The following is a 23,650-nucleotide window of genomic DNA, read 5'->3' as shown; positions in this document are numbered from 1 at the left end:
TACATATTTTGAAAATCTAATTATTAAACTGCATTTTCTTTATATTCTTAACACACATGTCAATCAGATTTTATTTACTATTTAATTTATAAACTTATTTTTATGCATAATTTTAAATTGTAAAATCTTAAAATTTAAACATTTGATTGATAACATAGCTATTGATCTTTGAAATGTGAATCAGTTAAAATTCACGTCTAATAAAAAAATTATTAAATGGAGTTATAAACAATCTTTGTCATATATTTTATAGTTACAAGATTCACATCTAATAAGAAAATATTAAATATAGTTATAAGCTAACTTTGTCCTATATTTTATTGTTAAAAAGCAATGAATCTCAAATCAAACAAGAAAAATCATTTCGTTATGCTCGATTTTCAAAAGCGCAAAGGAAAAAGGGGAAGGTATCAGTCTAACTTAGTTGTTCAGATGGACCCGGTTTACTTTGGTTGGTTTGATGGGACTAGGGAACAAAGAAGATCCGAGTCTATGAGATTATATTGGACGGTGTCGGTGGAGTTGTTTTCGAAAAACTGTGGATGATGGAGTAGTACTGTACTGTACTGGTCATTGAAGAAATCACCAAATCATGTGCAAATGCAAAAACTATTACAGCTAGAAGCTTTGATAGTAAGATCACATTCCGAAACCTATCCGAATCGTTTGTGAAATTCAAAGCTTTTAGGCCTTTTTTTTTTTTTTTTCTTTGTTTTTTTTGGTACTTTGGGCTAAGTAAGGAAAGAGTGAGCTGAATTCAGAAAGTCTCATTCAAGGCTTTCGACCCAGAAAAGCAGTCCATTAGATACACCCGCCTTGGGCTGTTTGGCCTTCTTTTTTTTTTTTTTGCTTGGTAAATGCGGAGGCTCGAACCTCCAAATAATGGGTTCCTTACAAACCGGGTACCAGCTCGCCTAGAAGTGGCGGTGGTGGGCTGTTTGGCATTAAAAACTCAAAAAATGCCTAGAGCATATGTATTATGGTCTAAAATAATCCTTTCCAGGAAATTTCAGATTGGAAAATAGATCATTTCCATTATTTCTTGGGCTTCAAAGAATATATAAAAATTGAAGTCAAGTGGAAAATTATTGAGTCTAAAATAATTGTGGGTCTCACTAATTAAATTTATGATAGGACTTATAATTCATGTAAGAGGAGAGAGTACGCATTTATAGTACTCCGAAGTACTCAATAATTTTTCAGTCTAAAGACTCTAAACTACTAAATAAGTAATTTTCCAAAAGTAGTTGCTGAGTCTAATTTTCCAAGTCATTGCACCGTGAAGAACGCTAGTTAAGACTCCAGTGCATGGAACACGAAGTCAATAAACAATGCTGTCAAATTAATGCTGTCCAAAAATTGTGTGAGTGCATACACTGAAAGGACTGTTGGTTTTGTGCAATTGTTTTCTTTTGTTCCTATTCGTATTTATCCTCAAAGTTTTTAATCAACAGAACTTCGTAGGCAGGGTTAAGTTTATTGAAAAGGGGCTTTATGTTCAAATCCTTTTTGTGATTTATAATGTTGAAAAAATCTTATTTAATACCAAATGGAAAATTCTATTTTCACCTCAAATAATAATATAGCGGATTTATTGATAGATCAAACAAATTTATTCGGAATTCCATACACATGAAGATAAATTTTTTTTTTTTTCTTTTTAAGTTGTACCCAGTGCACAAAGTAGTAAACAATAACCAAGCACAATGTTTTGACAAATGGAAAACCAATGAAGAATTCCTTCAAAGAAAAACCACTCCAGTATCCAATTGCATAGAAAATTTACTGGAAGTACCAATTACAAAAGTCTACTTGCAAAACATTTATACAACTAGTCTCTCTTTGTAACCTCAACAAATGTCCGGTTTCCCCTTCCTACTGCAGTGGCTCCGAAACCTCTAGAATATTTTTTTTTTCTTTTTTTATAATCTTATTTCAGGGCATAAAGATAACAAAAAGACAGTGAAGGGCAGAAAAAGACTAAATTAAGAAAACTTAACCCAAATAACGTTTGGGACAGCAAATATGTTACCAGGGGCGGAGCCAAGAATTTTTGTTTGGGTGGGCAAAGTTGCGGCACTAATATATGTATCAAGACAACTCTCACATACACACACACACACACATATACACACATTTTTATTTGATAAGTTATATATATACACGCACTCAGAAAAAAAAATAGAGCTTAGTATTTTCAATAAAAATTATGTTTGATGGTGATCTTTCATAAAATAAAATTTATTTTTTCCATTTTCATAGTGAAATTCTTAGAAAATTTCATTTTAAATATAAATTATCAAATTTTATACTAAAGTAAGTAAAAAATCTTTCAATTGAACTAATGAAATTTTCAAAAATATGAATGATCCAAAACTTGGAGGAATAAATTAGTCTCCAAACATATTTGAAACTATCTTACTCTAACCTATTATGTGGCAACTAAAGACACATTTCATGTATAGTTTTAATGACAAGATTTTTTTAATGAGCCAATGACTTATTAATTGCCACATAACGGGTTAAAAAAAATAGATTCAAACAAGTTTGATGCCAAACTTTATCAAATATTTAACAGATATAAGAGCACATTTTATAATAAAAAATAAAGTTGCGAAAAATAAAGTTATATCTTTATTACTATTAGACCAATTATTATTTTTAAGAGCATCATTGGACTAATTCAAATATTTTGGGGTGGGGGAGGGGGGGGGGAACTCTTATTTTTACAGACTGAATTTTGAAAACATTAAAATAATTATATATATATAATTTTTTTTTTTAAATTCAAAATTTTAGGGGGGCCATGGCCCTCCCACCCTTCAACACAACTCCGCCCCTGTATGTTACATTTATTTTGAAATGTGAAAGCTACACTTTGTATGCCATGCTTCAATGGGTCTATGCAATTTCTTCCTCAACGATTTCATTTGAGCTACTTGCAATAGTAATTTCAAGTTGTATCAATATCTCAGAGTCATTTGTGATGCCATATCTCTCCCCAAAAGTACCTATTGTATTGATTTCAATTGAGTTGCTTGCAATAGCAATTTTAGGTTGCATCAATATCTCAGAATCATTTGTGATTCCATCTTTCTTCCCAAAAGTACTTATTGTATTGTACAATTCAAGCATTGTTGGCCTTTGACTAGGGATGGGGTTAAGACAAGTACATGCAATTCTAATTAACTCAAAGATTTCACCATCAAATCCTCTGCCAATCAAAGAATTATCAATGACATTGCAAAGATCAGAAGAACCGCTCAAAAGGTGAATTATCCAATCAGACAAACTCCCATTCAAACCATACGAATAACTATTAATTTCAATGGGTTCCTTCCTTGTAATTAGCTCAAGAAGTAGAATTCCAAAGTCATAGACATCATTTTTAACAAAACCCAACTCCCATACCCCATTGTCTACAAAAGAGCTATTGCTTGTGTCAATGACATTTGAATTCATGAACATTACCCCTCCAGAACTTGATATTTTTTCCCCACCAAAATTTGATATCTTGGGCTCAAAATTCTTATCTAATAAGATTGAGTTTGAATCCAAGTTGAGATGGACGACTTAGAAATCATACTTATGGTGAAGCCATGCTAGGGCTCCTACTATCCCAATCGCAATTTTAGTCCTCAAAGGCCATTCCAAGATCTTATCTTTGTGTTCTCCTTCTCCTACATGTAGCCAATCATAAAGGTTGCCATGCAATATATATTTGTACACCAGAAGTTTCTCGTCTGTTCGCTATAATATCCCAAGAGGGGAACGAGGTTATCATGTCTCAATGTACTCAGAACTGATAGCTCAGATAGGAATTGTTTCTCATAAGATTGATCATTATTTAGCCTATTAACCGCAAGAGGCCAACAATTTGGAAGCACTGCCTTGTACATGGTCCCAATCTTTCCCAATCCAATAACTTTGTGTGTGTTGAAATTGCCAGTCACGTCACTAATTTCTGTAAAGCTCATTCTTGTAACCATTCCCTCCATTTGAGAAATCTATGGATCAAATCATTTGCCATTTTGCATTAGTGCTAATCAAAATTTATAACAAAATTTAGCATTGATGTTTATTTTAAGCGGTTGTACGAGTTGCCCTACCTATATGTTGCACATTGAAGAGAAAGTATTTAGTGACAGTCTCATGGAGGTGGTATATTGAGTAACAATTGCATACAACACCCCTTTCACGTAGAGATGAGTTCCATGCTTGTGAGATCCACACTTATGTGGGAGAGGCATTTTATATGATTGATGCATGAGATAATAAATCCCGTCTCATAAGGCACTCCTCTTGTAAGATAATTTTTCAGAGAGGGGAGGGAAGCAGACAGTAAGGATGATCTTTCAATATTAAACAAGACAAATATTCTAATTGTTTTATCATTTGAAATAGTCTTTCGAAATCATGTTGCCAATAACAGAAACTTGAAAATATAAACAAAAAAGTTGAAAGAGATTACCATCATCATGTTCTTGTTTTTTCCATTAGTGAAAGACCCTTGGTTTCCTCCAATTGCTTCTTTCATTATTTTCTTGATCATCTTGTTTGTAGCCTTCTTCACAAGTAATCTTAGAAACATAACAACTACTAGTAAGACCATTTCAGAAACCCAGCCTATCAAAAATCCTTCTTTGAATAGAACAATAAACTTCTTAGGACAAGGTTCCAGATTATTTGCACAGCTCTCTGCAGGAATGGTAAGATCGAAAAACACAGGCACCGGCCCTAATAAGAGATTGTTAGCAACACTAAAATTGCTGAGTCTCTGAAGCTGGTTAATTTCTGGAGGGATAAATCCTGTTAGCTGGTTGTTGTCAAGTCGAAGGAAATTTAGATAGATGCAATTCACTATGCTCTTAAGGACTTCACCAGCAAAATTGTTGGATGATAGATCAAGGGAGGTCACGAACCCGAGCAACATAGATATGTCAGATGGTATGGTGCCTGTAAGCTCATTACCTGACAGGTCCAGACTCCTCATCGATGAGCAATTCTCGATTTCCCTAGGAAAGTGGCCCTTTAGCCCCATGTTCTTCAACTTGATATTTAATACTTCTATTTTGTCAGAATTCCAGCATTCAACCCCAACAAATTCACAAATGAAACCTTCCGTGTTGTTGCTGAAATTCCATGATTTGAAGTAGTTGTAAGGGTCTTCTAGTGACTCACCACCGCACACCCTTGGTGCGATGGTCACTCTACAAGTATAAGTGCTTGTGGAGTGTGGGGGGCAAGAGCCGGGGTTCAAGTCTCTAGGAGGGAGCTTCACACATATATACACTTAAATTAGGCTAGAGTAGAATTCTATCTTGTATCAAAAAAAAAAAAAAAAGGGGGTCTTCTAGTGACTCTTTAATCGACCTCAAGCAGTAGATATCAGTCTCTGTGCCATTGCTTATTTCAAGAATGTCCAGAAATGACCAAGCAAATATGTGAAGTAAAGCTATGACAAGTTTGGCACTATAAGCCATTTACTTCTGAGAGTTTAGTAAGAATACTCAAGAGGTAGAAAGCATTGTACGTAACTAGTTATAGAGAAATATCAAGTAGCAACTTCAGCTCATTGAAAAAGAAGTCAATAAACAATGCTTAGTCAAATTAGTCATTTAAACTAAACTTCTATTAGATTATCCAAATAATTGTCCGAGTGCTTAAAAATGACCAACCAAATATGTGAAGTAGGAAAAAGTATTTTATATCACATAATATTAGGTCATCCAGATCAAAATTCAATAAATGAGAGACATGTAAAGATAACTACCCACTAACATGTGTTAGTGGGTTAGCTATTTTTTGTTGACATGTCTCATACTTATTTGATTTTAATACAACTGACATGGTATCATTTGGTACCAAATACCTTCTCGTGAAGTAAACCTAAAAACAAGTTAGGTCAAGTCGGATTCAGGTCGGGTTTATTAGGTTATGGACCATATCAAGTTTGGGTAGTGCTAGCTTAAACCTTAGGCAACTTAGGACCCCCAATTGTCCAAAAAAATTTATGAAGATTTTATGGCCTCTATTAAAGTAACAAAAGGCCCCAAATTTTGTTTTTTAATTTTTAAATTTGCTAAGAATGTAAAATGATAACTAATTTTTTTAAAAAGAAAAAAAAATGTGCATGTTTGCATTTTTTCCCATGTTCAAGAATGACCCAAAATATTAAATCAATAGAGATCCAGCACAATTGAAACCCTAAATTATTTTTTTTTTATCGAAATATTAATTTAGCGAAATATTCAGTATGTTAATCTTGGGTATAAAATAAGAACAAGAAAAGGGTGGTTCCTTGCATTTTTCAAGAAGAACATGCCTGTTTTCATTTTCTTTTGGCCATGTAAAAGCTACAACCATTTTTTCTTTTGTTACCCCTACTTTTTATTTTTTCTAACAAAGAGTCAATCACGAAGTCAATGTAGACATCAGTTATTACTCATTTGGTGGGTTTTAATTAGCTTAATTGGTGAAGTTTCTCATGGTTGTATAAGAAATTTGGAGTTCAATTATCACCTATACAAAAAATTGATTGATGTCTTGGTCTGATGATAAAGAACACAATCATCAAAAGCGGACACCATAAGTTAAACTCTATAATAATAAAATTATCATTCATTAGATTACCTAAAAGGCTAAAACAACATTTTCTTCTCACAAACAGTCAATTATTGAGTCAGTGTTGGCCACTATCCTAAAAAGTGAAAACGACTACGCCTAGATTTGTTCTGTTTTTTTGAAGAGCAATCATGTGTGTTGGGCCAAGCTGCTGTTTACAGTTAGCCTTTTAAGACTCCAATTTAATTTTGGATACCAAGTTTGGATTTTAGAATTCGACATCAACCTAAACTTAAAACAAATGGCTACTAATATATTCTCGGTCAAAGTTGAGCTATAAACTAGTTTGTGAGGAGTGGGTTTCAACTATCTCAACTGGTAAAGTCTTTGATGGTTAAATAAGAGATCTGGGGTGCCTAAACCAAAAACTAATTGGTGTCTTGGTCTGATGATAAAGAGTTATCATCAAAAGCGGACGCCATAAATTGAAACTTTCTCAAAAAAAAAAAAAAAAAAAACTAGTTTGTAAGGAGATTATCATCATAATTAAAACTTATAATATAGTTACAATTAATATTACTCAAATAATTGATAGTACTCTCAATCTAAACTTTTATTTTCCCATTCTTCACATCAGCTCATGCAAAAGTTCTTGTCTATTTTAGCATAAAAACATATTTTTTCTATTTTCCGTACTTTCTTTTCAAAACACCTCACATCAAATTATTTATTTTACATTACATTTCATTAAAATATCAATTTTCTTTGTTTTTTTTTTTATTATTTTTCTTTCTTCACACATAATAACCACAATACGCTCTCTTCTTTCATCCTCGAGATAAAAAAAATAAAATAAAAATAAACAACTAAATACAAAATGAATAATGTCAATTAGTGTAAATTTACATGGTTACTGTAGTAAACTTGTAAATTTACCCAATTATATACATGTACTAATGTAAGTAATTTTTAAGCAAAACTATGTAAATTATACACTTTTTTCTATTATACATAGACTGATGTGAATGCTCTTAAGTAGGTACATTGAAGTGGACTAAATTAGACAGAAGTGTATCGAATGGAGCGAAGTGGACTGGAATGGATTGCAATTGATAGAATTAGATCAAATTAAACTGAAATGGACCAAACTAGACCAAACTCTGAACTGTAATTAGTAAGCATAACTCAGAAAATTAATAATAATTATAATAAGGGTCATGTTAACAAGTGCCTTAGGATAATTGTTAATAAAACATATTATGAAAGTTTTAAAACTACTTTAATGAGAAATATAAAAGGTTGTCAAAAAAATTAATTTTTTTTATTATTTTCCCATAAAAATGTTTCTAGAAATAGTTCCTAAACCAATGCTTTTAGGATGTCCACTAACATTTTTCTTATAATAATAAAATGATGTAAAACCATAATCAAGTCAACATTTTTCAAAACTGGTTTATTTCAAAACACATAAAAAAAAAAAAAAATACACCAACAAACTAGTTACAAAACAAAGCACAAATACCAAGCACGTTAAAATTAACAAATACCATAATAGTTTTTAGAGAGTGTTTTCAAAGTCCTTTTCGTGCTGAATTGGCAACTTTGACTAGTAGTACTGCAGCTTAGGGATGGCAATTTTGCCCCGTCCCCACCCCATGCGGGTTTTCCCCGCCCAGCAAAAGTGGTGGGGCGGGGATGGGTTTAATATTTTTATCCCCACCCCACCCTGCCTTGCACTAATGAGGACTATAACTGTAAATTTAGTAAACCCTAAATCACTAATATTTAAAGTGAAACACAAGAATACAAAACATGAGATAAAATATTTTTTATTCTAAAACCCTACTGCTATTGCCGCCCTCTGACCCATCCCTCTTCTCTATAGTCTATATGAGTTTTTCAAGTTTCAAGCCAGACTCCACTCCAAGAAGTTCAAGATGTTGCTTTTTAGGTTTATCTCATTCACTATCTTCCTTTTATTTTAGTGTTTCTTAAATAAGTTTTTTTCAATTTAAATTTTGGTTCTTCTTCTTCTTCTTCTTCTTCTTCTTTTTTTTTTTTTTTACATCTAAAATTGGTATTTTTGTTTATAGCTATTGAAGAAGCATAGTTGGAAGGAAAAAAGGCTGGTCACGTAGTGCTTCCAGTAGGCAGTAGGTTTGTTTCTTATCATATTCCAATTGTTTCAATTTTTTTTTTTTGGCACATTGTTTCATGCTTCTAGTAGGCAGTAGGTTCGGGTACACTTGGATTTCATTATGTATTAGGCAGTTTTGAATTATGTTGTTACGTATTAGACTATTTAAATAATTGGTTTATTTAAATGCTTGGATTTTAAAACATTTTGTTTTATTGTGATTTATATTATTGTAGCAAAAATTTTATTTATATATATAAAATTGTATTAGGGGCAGGTCCCCGTGGGCCCCAAGGGGTGGGGATGGGGCAAGGTAGTTTGCCCCGCACCTCGGGGCAGGGCGGGGATGGGGAAAGGCAACAACCACGCGGGGTGGGAATGAAGATCCCATCCTCCGGCCCTGCCCCGCCCCATTCCCATCCTTACCACAGCTGCAACCTACAAGGAAAGAACAACTTAGATATTTTCTTCCAATTTATATTTTATTCCAGAGGATGGGAAACAAAATAAATAAACAAATATTTATTGCAAGTAAACGAAACTTTCTATGATAATATAATTGTCTTAGAGACTCATTGCACAGAGCCACAGAGAAAAGACGAATGGTTTCATGCAAATTTCGGTGGAGGATGTCTACCGCAATTGTTTTCTACTGTTCTTTTTCGTTTCGCTTTCTCTATCTACGAATACTACTTCTAAGGCAGAGTCAAGTCAACATTCTTCAAACTCGTGTTTTTGGGGACATTATACCCAAATCATTTTTTTTACAAGTAAAAATATTGTGATGGCATGGCCGTCAAAGCATTTAGAAGATTACTTCAATTAATAATCTAAGGCTTACATGGACTTATATATTTGGTTAGATATGAATTCAACAAATTATCCCTTATCTTAGAGCCCATTTGGATTGAGGGGGAAGGAAGACGGAGTGAAAAAGAGTAAAATTGACTGAAAATAAACTAATTTTGAGTCAATTCTATTCTACTCTATTCTACTCTCCATCCTTTCCTCTCAATTCAAATTGACCATTAAAAACCTAAGCTATATCTTAAGAACCTAAATTGTTAAGAATTTTGTAACTCAACTTGCATTTTTGATGTTTTTAATAGAGATGTTCACTGTAATTCAACCTGCAACTTGTAACATTTTTTTTTTTACTGTACGGCTCATGGTGTTTTATTATTATTATTATTATTATTAGTTAGGAAATTCAGATTTTGGGTTTGGGAATTTTATATAATAGAATTATTTTTGAGTTAGGCTGTTGGTATATTTTTGTTGTGGGCTTGGCTTGAGTTGGGTTAAATTTCAATCTGGGCTTTAGTGTGAATTGGTTGGGTTGCTGGCTCAGGTCTATTCAGGCTTGGTTATTTGGGTTTAGACGTTTATAGAACTGGACCAATGAATATTCTCTCTCCACTCTCTCTCTAGCCGAAGGCCATGGCAGAAAGCTATGCGCTCTGCCCTCATCGATATTCGCTACCAACCACCGTAGGCGGTGGTTCTCTATCGCTTTCCCTCTCTCAATCTCGCTGTATCTCTCTTGATTGATATTCTGTCTCATTTTCTCTGTTTATCACAACACAAACCCCAAAATCAACTCAAAGTTTAAAGCTTACCAGCAGAACTTTGGCAAGGGCGGAATGGCTTCATTGGTCGCCGATATACGACGATCTAAGCGGAATGGCTTTGCAAGAGGGAGAACTCAGACAACAGAGTAAGAGAGGCTGAATATCTTCTTCGTTTTCTAGGCGTGTCTTACTAATACCCGCGTCGGTACTTGGCCAATTTTGACGTGTCCGTGCAACATTCTGGGGATTTTCTGTCTAAATGTTATAATTGCACTCATGATGTATCATTGCAGTATCAACAACCTATTCATAGCAACTATATAATATAATCTTTCTTAAAAAAAAGAACTATATAATTTTTCCGCCAACAGCATACAACCCAAAAGAAAAAAGAACATCAATATTGTGGCAATCTGGACCATGCACTCTTAAATCATAACCTATAGATGCGGAAAAAGAAAAAAGGAAACACCTTTTCCCACAAGTGACAAAAAGATGCTGAGGACAACAAAAGATTACTAGAGGCAAACAACCTCCACGACTGGAGGAATTCTGACTTAATGCTCCACTTTGTTTGTCATGCTTCAGTAGTTCTATGTACTTTCAACCTCAACAATTTCATTTGAAGTACCGGCAGTAGCGATTTCAGATTGCCTCACTATCTCAGCATCATTATTTATGAGGCCATAATTCTCTCCAAGGATGCTTATCGCATGGTACAATTCAAGGGTTGTGGGCCTTTGACAAGATAAGGGCTTAAGGCAGGCACTGGCAATTCTGAGCAACTGAAAAATTTCATTATCAAAACCTAACCCAATAAGAGATTTATCAATGAAATTGCACATTAAAGAAGGGCTACTCAAAAGACAAGTAATCCAATCAACGTAACACCCATCCAAACGGTTCGAATAATTATTTATTTGAATGGGTGCCTTTCCTGTAATTAGCTCAAGAAGCAGAATGCCAAAATCATAGACATCCTTTTTATAAAAATCCAACTCCCTAACCCCACTGCCATCAAAAACTCTATTGCTCAAGTCATTGTCACTTGACTTCACAAACATTAGCCCTCCAGGTTTCAATATTATTGCCTCTCCAAAATTTGATATCTTGGCCTCAAAATTCTGATCAAGTAAGATAGCATTCGAACTCAAGCTGAGATGGACTACTGAGAAATGACAGTTATGGTGAAGGCATGCTAGGCCTCTCGCTATCCCAATGGCAATTTTAATCCTCAAAGGCCAATCCAAGATTGTATCTTTGTTTTTCCCAGCATGTAGCCAGCCATAAAGGTTACCATTCGATATATATTGGTATACTAGAAGCATTTCCTTCCTTTCTCTACAGTAACCCAAGAGGGGAATTATGTTATTGTGTCTCAATCTAGCCAGAGCTGATAACTCAGATTTGAATTGTTTCTCAAAAGATTGAGACTCATATAGCCTCTTAACTGCAAGGGGATAACCATTTGGAAGAACTGCCTTATACATTATCCCAATCTTTCCCAACCCAATGTAATTGTGTCTGCTGAAATTGCCTGTTGCTTCTTTAAGTTCTGCAAAACTCACTCTAGTAACTTTTCTGCCCAATTGAGAAATCTGTGGATCAATAATCATTTGCCATTCTGGGTTAGTGCTAATAAAAAATTACAACAGTATTTAACAGCATTTATATTGTTTTTTAGGTGGCAATATTGCTTGCCTACGACTGACACATTGTGAGAGGAAGAGAAATTGGGCTTCTATTGAACTATACTCTAAATTAGTTTCTTGTTTTGTAAACTGGCATTATAAATAAATAAATAACTTAAATACATTGTTGGTCTCTAAAATTTTGAACATGAGCAATTTTAGTAGTCCAAGTTTAAAGTTATCACTTCTAGTCCCTTAGATAATACGATTAAACTAAAAAATAACACATCATCACTCCACAAAGACTAAAAACAGTGACTTTAAGTTAAGTAAGGACTAAAAGTAATATTTTAAGTTTTTTACATACTACAAGCATTCGCTTTAAACTTTATGGAGTGAATTTAAAATTGCTCATCAGCTAAATTTTAAGTGAATAATGTATTTTGGGTTTTGGAAAAAGAATAAAATCATTTGGAAGAATATTTTCTGATTTCTGTTTTCAAAGTGTTCTTAGAACATTATAAACACAGCAAGACGCTTCAGCTCATTGATGACACTTCACTAAATATAAGACCATCGATCTTTTCCATCGCTTGTGTATTTTGAGAGAAAATCAACATCTACGAAAGATCAATGACAAAAAAGTAATGATCATGCAAATGCAAGGAATGTTCTAAGTTCCAACTGGGATAGAGATAGAAATCTTCCCTTGGGGAGACTAACTTTAGCACTAAAATGATATGTATAAACCCATATCACAAATTGATATACACACTGTTTAGGAAATTTGAATATGAACAATGGAAGGATCAAAGTAACTTAGAGCATTCACATCTAGTATCTAAAAAAAATTCAATTTTATCATCTCAAAAGCTACTTTATCATTTATACTGTACGGCACCGAGCTCCCAAAGCCCATACTGGCCTTGGGCCCAGACCCATCTAGGCCCCGGGCCCAAGCCCATACCGGCCTTGGGCGCAGGCCCAGCAGAAAGTTCCAGTTACCTTATGCCCTTCTTGAAACTGCCTTAGAGCCAAAAACAAGTTTTGGGTATTAAGTTCCCGGGGTTGACCGGTTAATATTTCCCGGTAGAGCGCATGAGTCAATACCCGGGAAGGTCATGATATGCACGGGAACGTGAGTTGCCGAACATAATCGGTGAAAATGGAGCCAAGTTCCAAGATCATAAATGCTGCACCGCCCTTTCACCTAAACAACCACTTTAACCAGATAATACTGGACCTTCAATAGCACTAACGGTGAATGTAATCATGATCTCCCCACTAACCTTAGCTATAAATAGAGGAAAGTTGGGAGAAGAAGGGGTTCAAAAAAATTGAGAGAAAATAGCCAAGGAGAGAGTATCAACTGAGTGTCGCTTTGAGTCCCTCTGCCGAGAACGACCCATTGTAGGAAATCCTTAAACCCACTACAAATAAATCGTGAGCCCAAGTAATCTAAGGCCCAGGATTCTTGTACTTGGTTCTTACAATTGGCGCCCACCGTGGGGCTATCCTACGAAGCTGTGGTTCGAGTGAGACTCAAGCAAAGAAGATGTCTGAGGAGCGTTCAGGAGGGCACGTGCCGAGCAATTCCGCAGGATCTTCTCGGGGATCGACGTGGAGGGAGAGAAGGCAGAAGCGGCTGGAGGATAGGGAGCATCCAAGAGGAGAGGAAAGGTCCGGATTGGGAGAAGGATCGGCCCAGACACACCGGACGATTTCAAACGTTTCAGCACATCGGCAACATGATGATAGAGACCGGGAGCTGGAGCGGTTGCGCAGATTGGTAATGGACTTGGAGCTGGAAGCAAGGGGTCGGCGCCACGAAAGGAACCACATCCCCCAACCCAGGAGGAACCGTGGCGAGGAAGGTTCCAGCCGACCTGTTACACAACAACACCGAGACCGATCACGTTCTCAAGAGTCACGTCGTCACTCTCGGGAGACGCGTCGTAGACAGGACCGTTCCCGGTCACATGGATATGATAACCAAGGGTCAGAGTCGCCAGAGGAGCGGCGGCCCCACAACGCCGCGATGGACGCCATGAGCAGGGCCTTGCGGATGGCAGCCCGGTCTCCATTCTCTGATGAGATTGAACGGGCACCCATGCCGAGCAGATTCACGCGTCCACCATTCAATTCCTATGAGGGAAGGACAGACCCCGTGGAGCATGTCAGTCACTACATCCACATGATGTCGTTGCATGCGCACAACGATGCATTGATGTGTAAAGTATTCCCCTCTAGTCTCGGCTCTACCGCACTGAGATGGTTCAATGGGTTGCGGAAAGGTTCTATACACAGCTTTGCCGAGCTGATTCAGGAGTTCGGCAGCAGGTTCGTAACATGCAGCCGAGTGCAACAACCGGTCGACGCGTTGCTTTCCATGAAAATGAGGGTCGGGGAAACCCTTCGGAGTTATGCAAGTCGATACTAGGAACTCTACAATGAGATTGGTGGGGGAAACGAGAAAATCGCAGCTAGCACCTTCAGGATGGGGCTCCCCGAGGATTCTGAACTGCGGGAGTCGCTGACGAGAAGACCCCCGGTGGATATGAGGCAACTGATGAGACGCATAGAGGAGTACAAACGCCTGGAGGATGACCGGTTGCAAAGCAGGGGGAAAGCCCCTTTTACGGGGAGATCTCGGCAAAGCATCTTGCCGCCAAAACCGAAAAGGGACTTCAGAATGCAGGAACCAGAGGTGCAGATCGAAGGGGTTAATGTGTTGTTTAAAGAGCCCGTGCACAAGATACTGGAACGGATAAGGAACGAGCCATTCTTCAGATGGCCGAACAAAATGGGGGGCGACCCATCTCGGAGGAACCAAAGCCTATACTGCACTTATCACAGAGACAAGGGGCACACCACCGAGCAGTGTAGGGTATTGAAAGATCATCTCGGGCAGCTAGTGAAGGCAGGGCACCTGAAAGAGTTTGTAGCAGATTCCACTGACCGGGAGACCGAGCAGGGCGCCCAACAGAAAAGGAATCCCCTTCCACCACCCCGGGGGGTAATCAACGTCATTCATGCCGCACCGAGAGGGGCCGCAGCGGCAAGGATGGTGATGACAGTGGCTTGCGCGGAGGGAGAATCGTCCAAGAAGCAAAGGAGAGTTGGACGGCTAGACATCTCGTTCGGAGAAGATGATTTCGAAGGAACCATCCAACCTTACGACGACGCTTTGGTGGTGACAACCCGGATAGGCGGATTCCTGGTGAAGAGGGTGATGATTGATCAGGGTAGCGGAGCTGACGTCATGTACCCGGACCTCTTCCAGGGGCTCGGGTTAAAAACCCAGGATTTGGCGAAGTATAACACGCCATTGGTCTCGTTTGACGGGAGAATTGTGATCCCCGAGGGGTAAATCTCTCTCCCAGTGGACATAGGCAAATAAAACAAAATAAAGATAAACTAACAAGTAAAAATAAAATCAGCTGGGAGGTTGAATCGGTGTTGGCACTTCCTGCTGGACGGTCAGAGGAAAAGGCTGGCCCTCACCAAGAAGCTCCTGCACAGTAGGTATGCTCGTGGCCTCCATATCCTCGGGCTCGGCGTGAGAGTCGATTTGCTCAACCAACTCCCTCATACTGGCCGTCTCCTCCTCGTCAAAAGCAGCCGGGGTCTGGACGGCAGGTACAGGGTTCGGAAATGGAATCTGGCCGGGGTCTCTCAGCGGCGAGTCTTCAGGAACTCCCATTGCCTGAAGAGCAGCAAACCACCCGGCCTCGAAACCCATATGCCGAGCCCGAGCCACCACCGGCTCTGCGGAGTTCTCGGCGTCGGCGAAGCCTACGTCATACCACTTTTGCTCCGCGGCCGCCAAGCCTGCCCTGAGATCAGCTATCTCGTCGGCATGAGAAGTGTTGAGGCTGAGGGCTTCGGCCAGTTTGAGTTCCGTCTCATTTTGCCTGGCCAGGAGGTCAATACACCTCTGTTCGGCCGATGCTCGGAACTTCTCCGCGGCAGCAGCCTTCTTCTCGGCAGCCTCAGCAATCTTGGCCTTTTCCTTAGCCGTTTTTACTGCTGCCTCCCGCGCCCCCTTCTCGCGCTCATTTTCCTCATCAAGCTCCCGTGCCCGAGCAGCCACAATGTGAGCCAATTGAGCGGCCTAGCAAGCGCGAAGGTTAGCAAAGTGACAAAAGGAAATCTACAGGTGACAAAAGGAAATCTACATGGAGCAAATAGACAAAAGAATTACCGCAATGGCGTGCCACTCTAACCGGCGCCCCACGGACTCCTCGGACCCATCATCAAAGGCGTGCACGTCCTCGGGAAGTTGGAGAGCTCCGGCCAAGGTTTGGGCAATACGGCCGCCCTCGCCCTTATCCCACATCCGAACAGAGGCCGTCGATGGCAATGGCTTGCCGTCCAGAAGGAACTTTGGCTCCCACGCTGGAGCCACTTGGGAGGAGGACGCGCCCCCCGTGCCGGCTTCGGTCGGCGGCTCGCGGATGACAATCCCCCCTGTCGGTCGGGGAGGAGTCTTGGCAGCGGCGTCCCCCGGGGCCGTGGAATGTTGCTCGGTTACTTTCTGTTTCTTCCGGGCACGTCCGGACTGCGAGGGGGGAGGAGGTTGAGAAACTGGACCCCGACCCTGAGTAGGCGGGGGCTGGTTGGTCTGCCGGGCACCAGGCACGAACCTGTCAAGGGTCATTACTCTCCTTGCCACCATTCTTGCACCGGGCTGGATCGCTTCAGCTAGCAGGTTAGCCACGTCTGTCACTTGCTGTTGATGCTCGGCGGGTGGATCCTCGGGATGGGGCTGCTCTTAGGCTTGGTCCCCTTGTTGTATAGCTTCGTGAGCTCTCTCTCTAAGGCGCCGGGATACCTGTTCCGCGGAATCGTCTCGAAGGGGAACTAGTTCGTCCGCGGCAGTGAACCGCCGACCAAATTCCCTCGCTTCCCCGGTTGTAAGCTTCGGCGGCAAGAAATTCACGTACCGGACGTCTATGTACGAGAGCAGGGGGCTGTCAACTATCAACGCCTGCTTGAAAGGTTGTCAAGTAGAGTAAACCGGTTCCACGCCGAGGATCAGGTGTGAGGCCCGGAGTTGCCCGTCCCAATGCACGTAGATCTCCGAACGAAGGACGAAGTTTAGGTCCCTGACGTGGACGGCTCTGAGGTCCTGAACAAACACTTTGCCGTCTGCAAAAGAACAGATAACGCGTTAGCTTTTAACAATAAAAGATTTTCTTTTACTCAAACAACTATAAGAAGGGGAGGGTACGAACCCACTTCACGCCGTGTGAGGGGGCAAGGGATCTCCCCGGCAAACCAATTGCCGCGCACCCTGACGAACTCCCCGGCGGAGTTCCTGTTCGAATCGGGTAGGCACGATATCAGCCGTACCCGAGCATCCCTTGTCTTTAAGTAGTAATTTGTGGATTTGCTCCCACAGAGGCTGTACATTTGGTTAATATCATGGTGGTCTAGTTGTAAGTTAAAGGTATGGTTCAACTGGCCGACACAACTAACTACCCGGTAAAAATTGGGGGGAAGCTGGTCGGGGCACAGCCCATAGTAGGTGAGTGTGCTTATCAGGAGGGGATCTACCGGGAACCTAGTCCCACCTTCTAAGATGGACATCAAAGGAAAGAAGGCTGTACCCTGCCCTCGGTGGAGTTCCATATCACTCTCATGGCAGTAAGCCACGTCCACGTCACTGGGGATACTAAATTTACTCCTAAAGGTGGCCAAAGCAGCCGGGGTATCTAGAAGGTAAGAATAACCCATCTATAAAGCCTAAAACTACAAGAATAAACTCAAAGAAACAAAGCTGAAGGAACAGGAAGGGGAAGAAAGACTTACTTTGGGTTCTAAGGAGGAAAAGAACGCTGAGCAAGCAAGCACACAGAAATGTGGTCGGCAGAGAGTAGGCACTAAAGATCAGAGGCGAAGGAAAAATGGAGTGACGTTTGGAGAAGAACTATTTATAGAGCCAGAAGAAATGGGGAAAGAAAAAACGCTTGATCAAGCAATAAATGGGCACAGCGTACGAGCGACCTAGCAAATGCCAAGCGTAACCGATTTGCGCGCCGCTTCGGTTCACGAACCGTCAGGCAATAATGACGACTGCGCCTGGCGCCGCGAAACGGCGCGTCTTTTAAGATGACTATTAATGAGAAGTGACAGCCAGAAGTCCCAGACTAAAAGATTCCCGAGGTCAAAAGGCCCAGGCAGCTCCTTGATTCTCCTCGGCGACCGAGTATGAATCAAGGGGGGGCTATTGTACGGCACCGAGCTCCCAAAACCCATACTGGCCTTGGGCCCAGACCCATCTAGGCCCCGGGCCCAAGCCCATACCGGCCTTGGGTGCAGGCCCAACAGAAAGTTCCAGTTACCTTATGCCCTTCTTGAAACTGCCTTAGAGCCAAAAACAAGTTTTGGGTATTAAGTTCCCGAGGTTGACCGGTTAATATTTCCCGGTAGAGCGCATGAGTCAATACCCGGGAAGGTCATGATATGCACGGGAACGTGAGTTGCCGAACATAATCGGTGAAAATGGAGCCAAGTTCCAAGATCATAAATGCTGCACCGCCCTTTCACCTAAACAACCACTTTAACCAGATAATACTGGACCTTCAATAGCACTAACGGTGAATGTAACCATGATCTCCCCACTAACCTTAGCTATAAATAGAGGAAAGTTGGGAGAAGAAGGGGTTCAAAAAAATTGAGAGAAAATAGCCAAGGAGAGAGTATCAACTGAGTGTCGCTTTGAGTCCCTCTGCCGAGAACGACCCATTGTAGGAAATCCTTAAACCCACTACAAATAAATTGTGAGCCCAAGTAATCTAAGGCCCAGGATTCTTGTACTTGGTTCTTACATATACTATACAATTTTACAACACACCTATCACCCAAACTCTATTTTTTTCCCAGCTTATTTAAATATTCTTTTTTTATTATTTCACTTTCTCTTCATTTTCCTCTCTTTCTCCCTCTGCCTCTAGCACCAGCCACCAACAAAAAAAAAAAAAAAAAAAAAAAAAAAAAAAAAAAAAAAAAAACAGAGCCATCACACCACCACCATGCCACCCCCACATATCCCAGCACCACCCTCCAAACCATCCAAAATCCACGCCGATCGCCATGCCGTGACCACGAATCCAACCCAGCTTTGGTGCAAGCGTTGAATGAGAAAAAGAGATGTGAGATGAGAGAAAGAGTGAGGAGGGAGGAGCTCTATGAGAGAGAGAGAGAGAGAGAGAGAGATATAGAGAGAGAGAGAGAGGGAGAGTAAATGAGAGATAGAAGTGAGAGTGGGAGAAAACAAAAGGTGAAAAAGAATAAAATATAATTTTTTTAGTTTACAATTGTGTTACAATGTCATCATACATTTAGGATGGCACTGTAGCATAATTATAAATTTTTTTGCAATTAGAAGATTTTACAAGACTAGGTAATAGGCAATTTTCATGCCTTGATGCTAAAATATATCAACATATAGCATATAGGAGACCAAATGTGAATGCTCTTATAAGAGATCAACATAAAATTTGATGACTTGGGGGCACAAATAGGGCCGGCCCTAAGCCTAGGCCATTTGGGCCATGGTCGAAGGCCCCCTAGCATGGAAAGGCCCCCAAATATGGGGATAGTAAGGGTTTTTATTTTTTATTTTTTTATTTTTTTATAAATTAAATAAAAATGTAAGTTAAGTGTACATTTTTTCCCAAGGTCTAAAATATTAGAGTTAAGCTAGTATATTACAAGTTTTATTATATAACTCCTATAAATTGTCATGTAACCAATCACATGAAGTAATTCAATATTCATTTATTATTTTGTTGAAATATCACCTCATTGCCACATCATCAGTTTCTAAGCTTCTTGTAATAAAATTTATAGTAAGTTTAGTATTTTATCCAAAAAAAAAAAAAAGAACAGAATTAATAGAAATGAAACCTAATCTCCATTAAGTATATGAAAATTGCTAAAGCTAATACAAATTTTACAACAAAAATCTTGCAAACTGATGTAATAGTAATATGATCGATGTCACTTAAACTATATAATAAATGAATGTTTGAATATATACATTTTTTTAAATTGATAATATGCTAGTTTGTAAAACCTATATAGTATCATTAGCTCCCTTTGGGTGAATTATCCATATTAATAAGTATGAATTAGTAATAAATATGAAATAAAAAATAAACTAAATATTATTTAAGTAATATTTAGATATAAAAGACCCCTTTAAATTTTTTGCCTTAGTCCTCAAATTATCTTGGGCTGGCCCTAGGCACAAAGAAAATGCTTTCAAAACCATTACATTAAAAGTCTGCAAAAACAATTTTTCTCACATCTGATCAACTAATTGTAAATACACCTAGACCGGTCAAATTCATAACTAGACCGATCGACTTGCAATTGAGCACTAATCCACTAAGAATATTTTCATTGAATACTAATCCACTAAGAATATTTTCATTGAATACTAATCCACTAAGGATTGGACCAGTCGACTAAAGCTTTCGAGACCTTCCTACAACGGCTCTTTAAGAATTCACATAAAATCTTTAATTGAATTCTCTCCACTTTTAAATATTATATATTTCATATTTTGTATATACCAATATATACATCACACACATACACGTTCATATGTAGTTAACTATTCTTTTGCTATTTTGCTTGAAAAAGGTGAGCAAAATTTTTATATTTTGTGAGGAAACTAACTAAAATTTATAGAAAAATTGTTAATCAATTTTTTTACAGGTTATAACATCATAAATTTATATACTCATTTCTTTTATATAAAATTAAATGTGTCATAAGTAATTAACAGTTTTATATAAAAACCTATATAAAAAAAATAGTATATATAAAATATTAAATTTAAATTGAACATATTTGTAATGTATTTTTAGTTCTGTTCACGCGTCATGAGTTAATTTTTGCTTTAGTAATATTTTTAAGCATTTGAAATTTTACTTCAAAGAAATAATCTCATTTATCACTAACAATAATTTTTTTTTTTTTTTTTTTGCTTCTCAAATAAAAATATATATATCAACAAATTCGTGGAATAGACTAAATGCCATGTATATATAACAGTTATTTGACCCACAACACATAACAAAGCAATACACCAATCACAAATCATTGTAAGAAACTATCATTTCAACTAATTTTTCAAAAAAACTGATTTTTCTTTACAATCAATATCTCATGTAACTTTGCACTCTCCCTTATTATATATTTACTTGCCCCTAGCACTTCTAATAGAGTGAGAAAAAGTACCTTCATCAATTGGGTAACTTGGTCAACTTTTTCAGCGATGTTCTTCCCGGTCACTGTCAATTCTGTAGTATTTGTTGGCATTATCTTATTCCTCTTGTTTGATCCCACACAAAGATTAAAATAGTAGGTAAAAAAAGCTGTATATGAAAAGGCAAAAACCACAAAACCAACTACAAACCCACTCCTGAAAGAAATTTCAAAGCTCCATCTATGCTTTTTACGGCAATATTCCAAAGGCCCTCCACATAGTCCACTATTATTTACATAGCTCTCAGGCTTGATTGTAGTGATGTTAACAAAGTCTGGCACTGGCCCTGACAACAAATTATTAGCAACACTAAAGACTTCTAGACGGATGAGCTGGTTGAGTTGCTGAGGTATTTGCCCCGTTAGCCTGTTGTTGTCGAGTATGAGAACCTCCAGATTAGAGCAATTACCTATACTCGATGGGATTTCTCCAGACAAGCTATTGTTTGAGAGTTTGAGCACTTCTACAGCCGGCAGCATTTCATTGATATCACGTGGGATTGATCCTGAAATTACATTACCTGAAAGGTCTAAGATTCTAAGTTTGCTGCAGTCCACAAGGCCCCTAGGGAACTTGCCCTTGAGCCCCATGTTGGCCAGTTGCACACCTCGAACCCTACTCTCAGATATGTACCAACAACTGACCCCAACATATCCACAGATAGAACCTTCTGTGAGGTTCTTGAAGGTCCAAGAAGTGGCTATGTGGTTGAGAGGATCTTCCAAGGAATCTCTAATAGATTTCAAGCAAGAGATATCGCTCAGGGTACCAGAACTCAGGGTAAGTGTATCTGGCAATGACCAGACGAGAATGTGGAGCAAAACAAGAACTCTTGAATTAAGAACCATTTGGGTATGAGATTTTAGCAGCATGAGTATTGACACGTACGAAATAAGATGACAGGAACTAGATGGAATAATAAAAGAAACTCAGATTGTAAAATCTTTTGCTTATGTATTCAGTACTCAAAGGAGTAAGGCCAAATGTGAACCACTTTACACTTATTCTTGGCTATAAAAGAGAAAGCGCGTGGTCCCTTGCATCTTGAAAAAAGGACAAGTCTCTTACATAAGCTAACAACATTTTCTTCTATCGAATGATCAATTACAGAGTCAATGCGGGTCACAATCTTTATAGTTACAAAGAAATGAAGCCAGCTTCTAACAAAAAGATCCATATGGACCCAAATTTCTCTTTATTGAATGAAGCCCAACACAAAAAAAGTTGTTAACAGTTTATTTATTTATTTTAAAAAATAAAAATCATAAAGTTATTAACTTTAAAAGGGAATTATAAAATAAAGTATAATATATCAAAGACCGAAGCTAGTAAAAAAAAAAAAAATGATACTTTGAACACTTTAACCAATATTTCAACTGCTGACCACATTGATGGTCCATTTTCACCTAAGCACCTAGGAGTTGAAAGGGAGGGGAGGGGTTTGGGTTGTGATAGAAATTTCCAGTTGTTTGTTTTGTTTAGACCCTTACAAACTAGATTGTTTAACTTAATTAATTAACTAAGTAGTTACTCAAATTAATTATTTAGATCTAGGTTAAACTCATGCAAGAACGGAGAAATGACTTGAAGTTAGGGGGGACGGCTTTGACTGTTGGCTTTACTGCTTCTTAGCTAAGGGTTTTTTTTTTTTTTTTTTTTTTTTTTGAGTTTTTGATGCATACATTTTTTTCTAGGTAAAGGTACAATTATTTTGTTCAAAAATTTTTAAAGGACTGGCTATTTGTTTTGAGTAAAATTTGTTAATTAGGCTTAATTATTTTTAACTTTACGATTGGTAATTTTTGTTATTGTGCTAATTTTTTTGGGGCTTTTATATTTTGTTTTAGATTTTAGATCTATACATTTTTTTAATGGCCTTTAAATGAGGAAAATGTTAGAGTTGCAAATTTTTTTACAAATTGCTAATATGGTGAATGGTTATTGACAAGTAAAAAAGTGTTGTAAGTGGTGGGCCCAAATGTAAACCAATAAGACTTTGTACCTCAACGGTTTGTAAAAATGTTGTAGATAAGTTTGTGCCTGTAACATTACTCTATAAAAATCAATGATATTGTTAAGGGGGGGGAAAATGTAATTTTATTGAATAAAATTGCTAAAATTAGTGTGTGTGTGTGTGTTTGTGTGTGTGTATTTTAATAAAAAATTTGGATCCTTGAACTCATGCAATCATATTACTTACGCTTTGTTTGTTTCAGTATTAACGTTTTATAAAAAATATGTCATTTTCTAAAAGTTATTTTCTGGAAAACTATTTCATTTTCCAATGTTTGGTAATGACCTTAAAAATAAGCTTGAGATTGTTTTTTGTTGTTTGGTATTTGGTATGCACAAAATTTTTATAACATTTCTTGTATAATATAAAACATTTATATATAAACTGTATTGGGTAAACGCAATTAATGTAATCAATATAAATAAAAAGTTTATTCTCAACAAAATTATA

At 38.0% G+C, this 23,650-nt stretch overlaps 1 protein-coding gene and 1 pseudogene across 1 annotated transcript; both read right to left on the bottom strand.

Moving 5' to 3' along the window:
* Nucleotides 1-2,901: 2,901 nt before the first annotated feature.
* LOC126702838 (probably inactive leucine-rich repeat receptor-like protein kinase At5g48380) lies at nucleotides 2,902-5,483 on the bottom strand (annotated as a pseudogene).
* A 5,095-nt stretch (nucleotides 5,484-10,578) lies between these two features.
* On the bottom strand, nucleotides 10,579-22,094 carry LOC126701446 (probably inactive leucine-rich repeat receptor-like protein kinase At5g48380). Its single transcript, XM_050399554.1, has 2 exons — nucleotides 21,159-22,094; nucleotides 10,579-11,870 (listed from the first exon to the last, which is right to left on the bottom strand). Exons 1-2 carry the CDS (start codon nucleotides 22,056-22,058, stop codon nucleotides 10,866-10,868), a joined length of 1,905 nt encoding a protein of 634 aa, XP_050255511.1. The 5' UTR covers nucleotides 22,059-22,094; the 3' UTR covers nucleotides 10,579-10,865.
* Nucleotides 22,095-23,650: the final 1,556 nt, after the last annotated feature.

The sequence above is a fragment of the Quercus robur genome, chromosome 10, assembly GCF_932294415.1.
Source record: "Quercus robur chromosome 10, dhQueRobu3.1, whole genome shotgun sequence".
Classification (NCBI taxonomy): domain Eukaryota; kingdom Viridiplantae; phylum Streptophyta; class Magnoliopsida; order Fagales; family Fagaceae; genus Quercus; species Quercus robur.
Note: the sequence above shows the minus strand (reverse complement) of the source record. Positions and strands in the feature narration are given on the sequence as shown.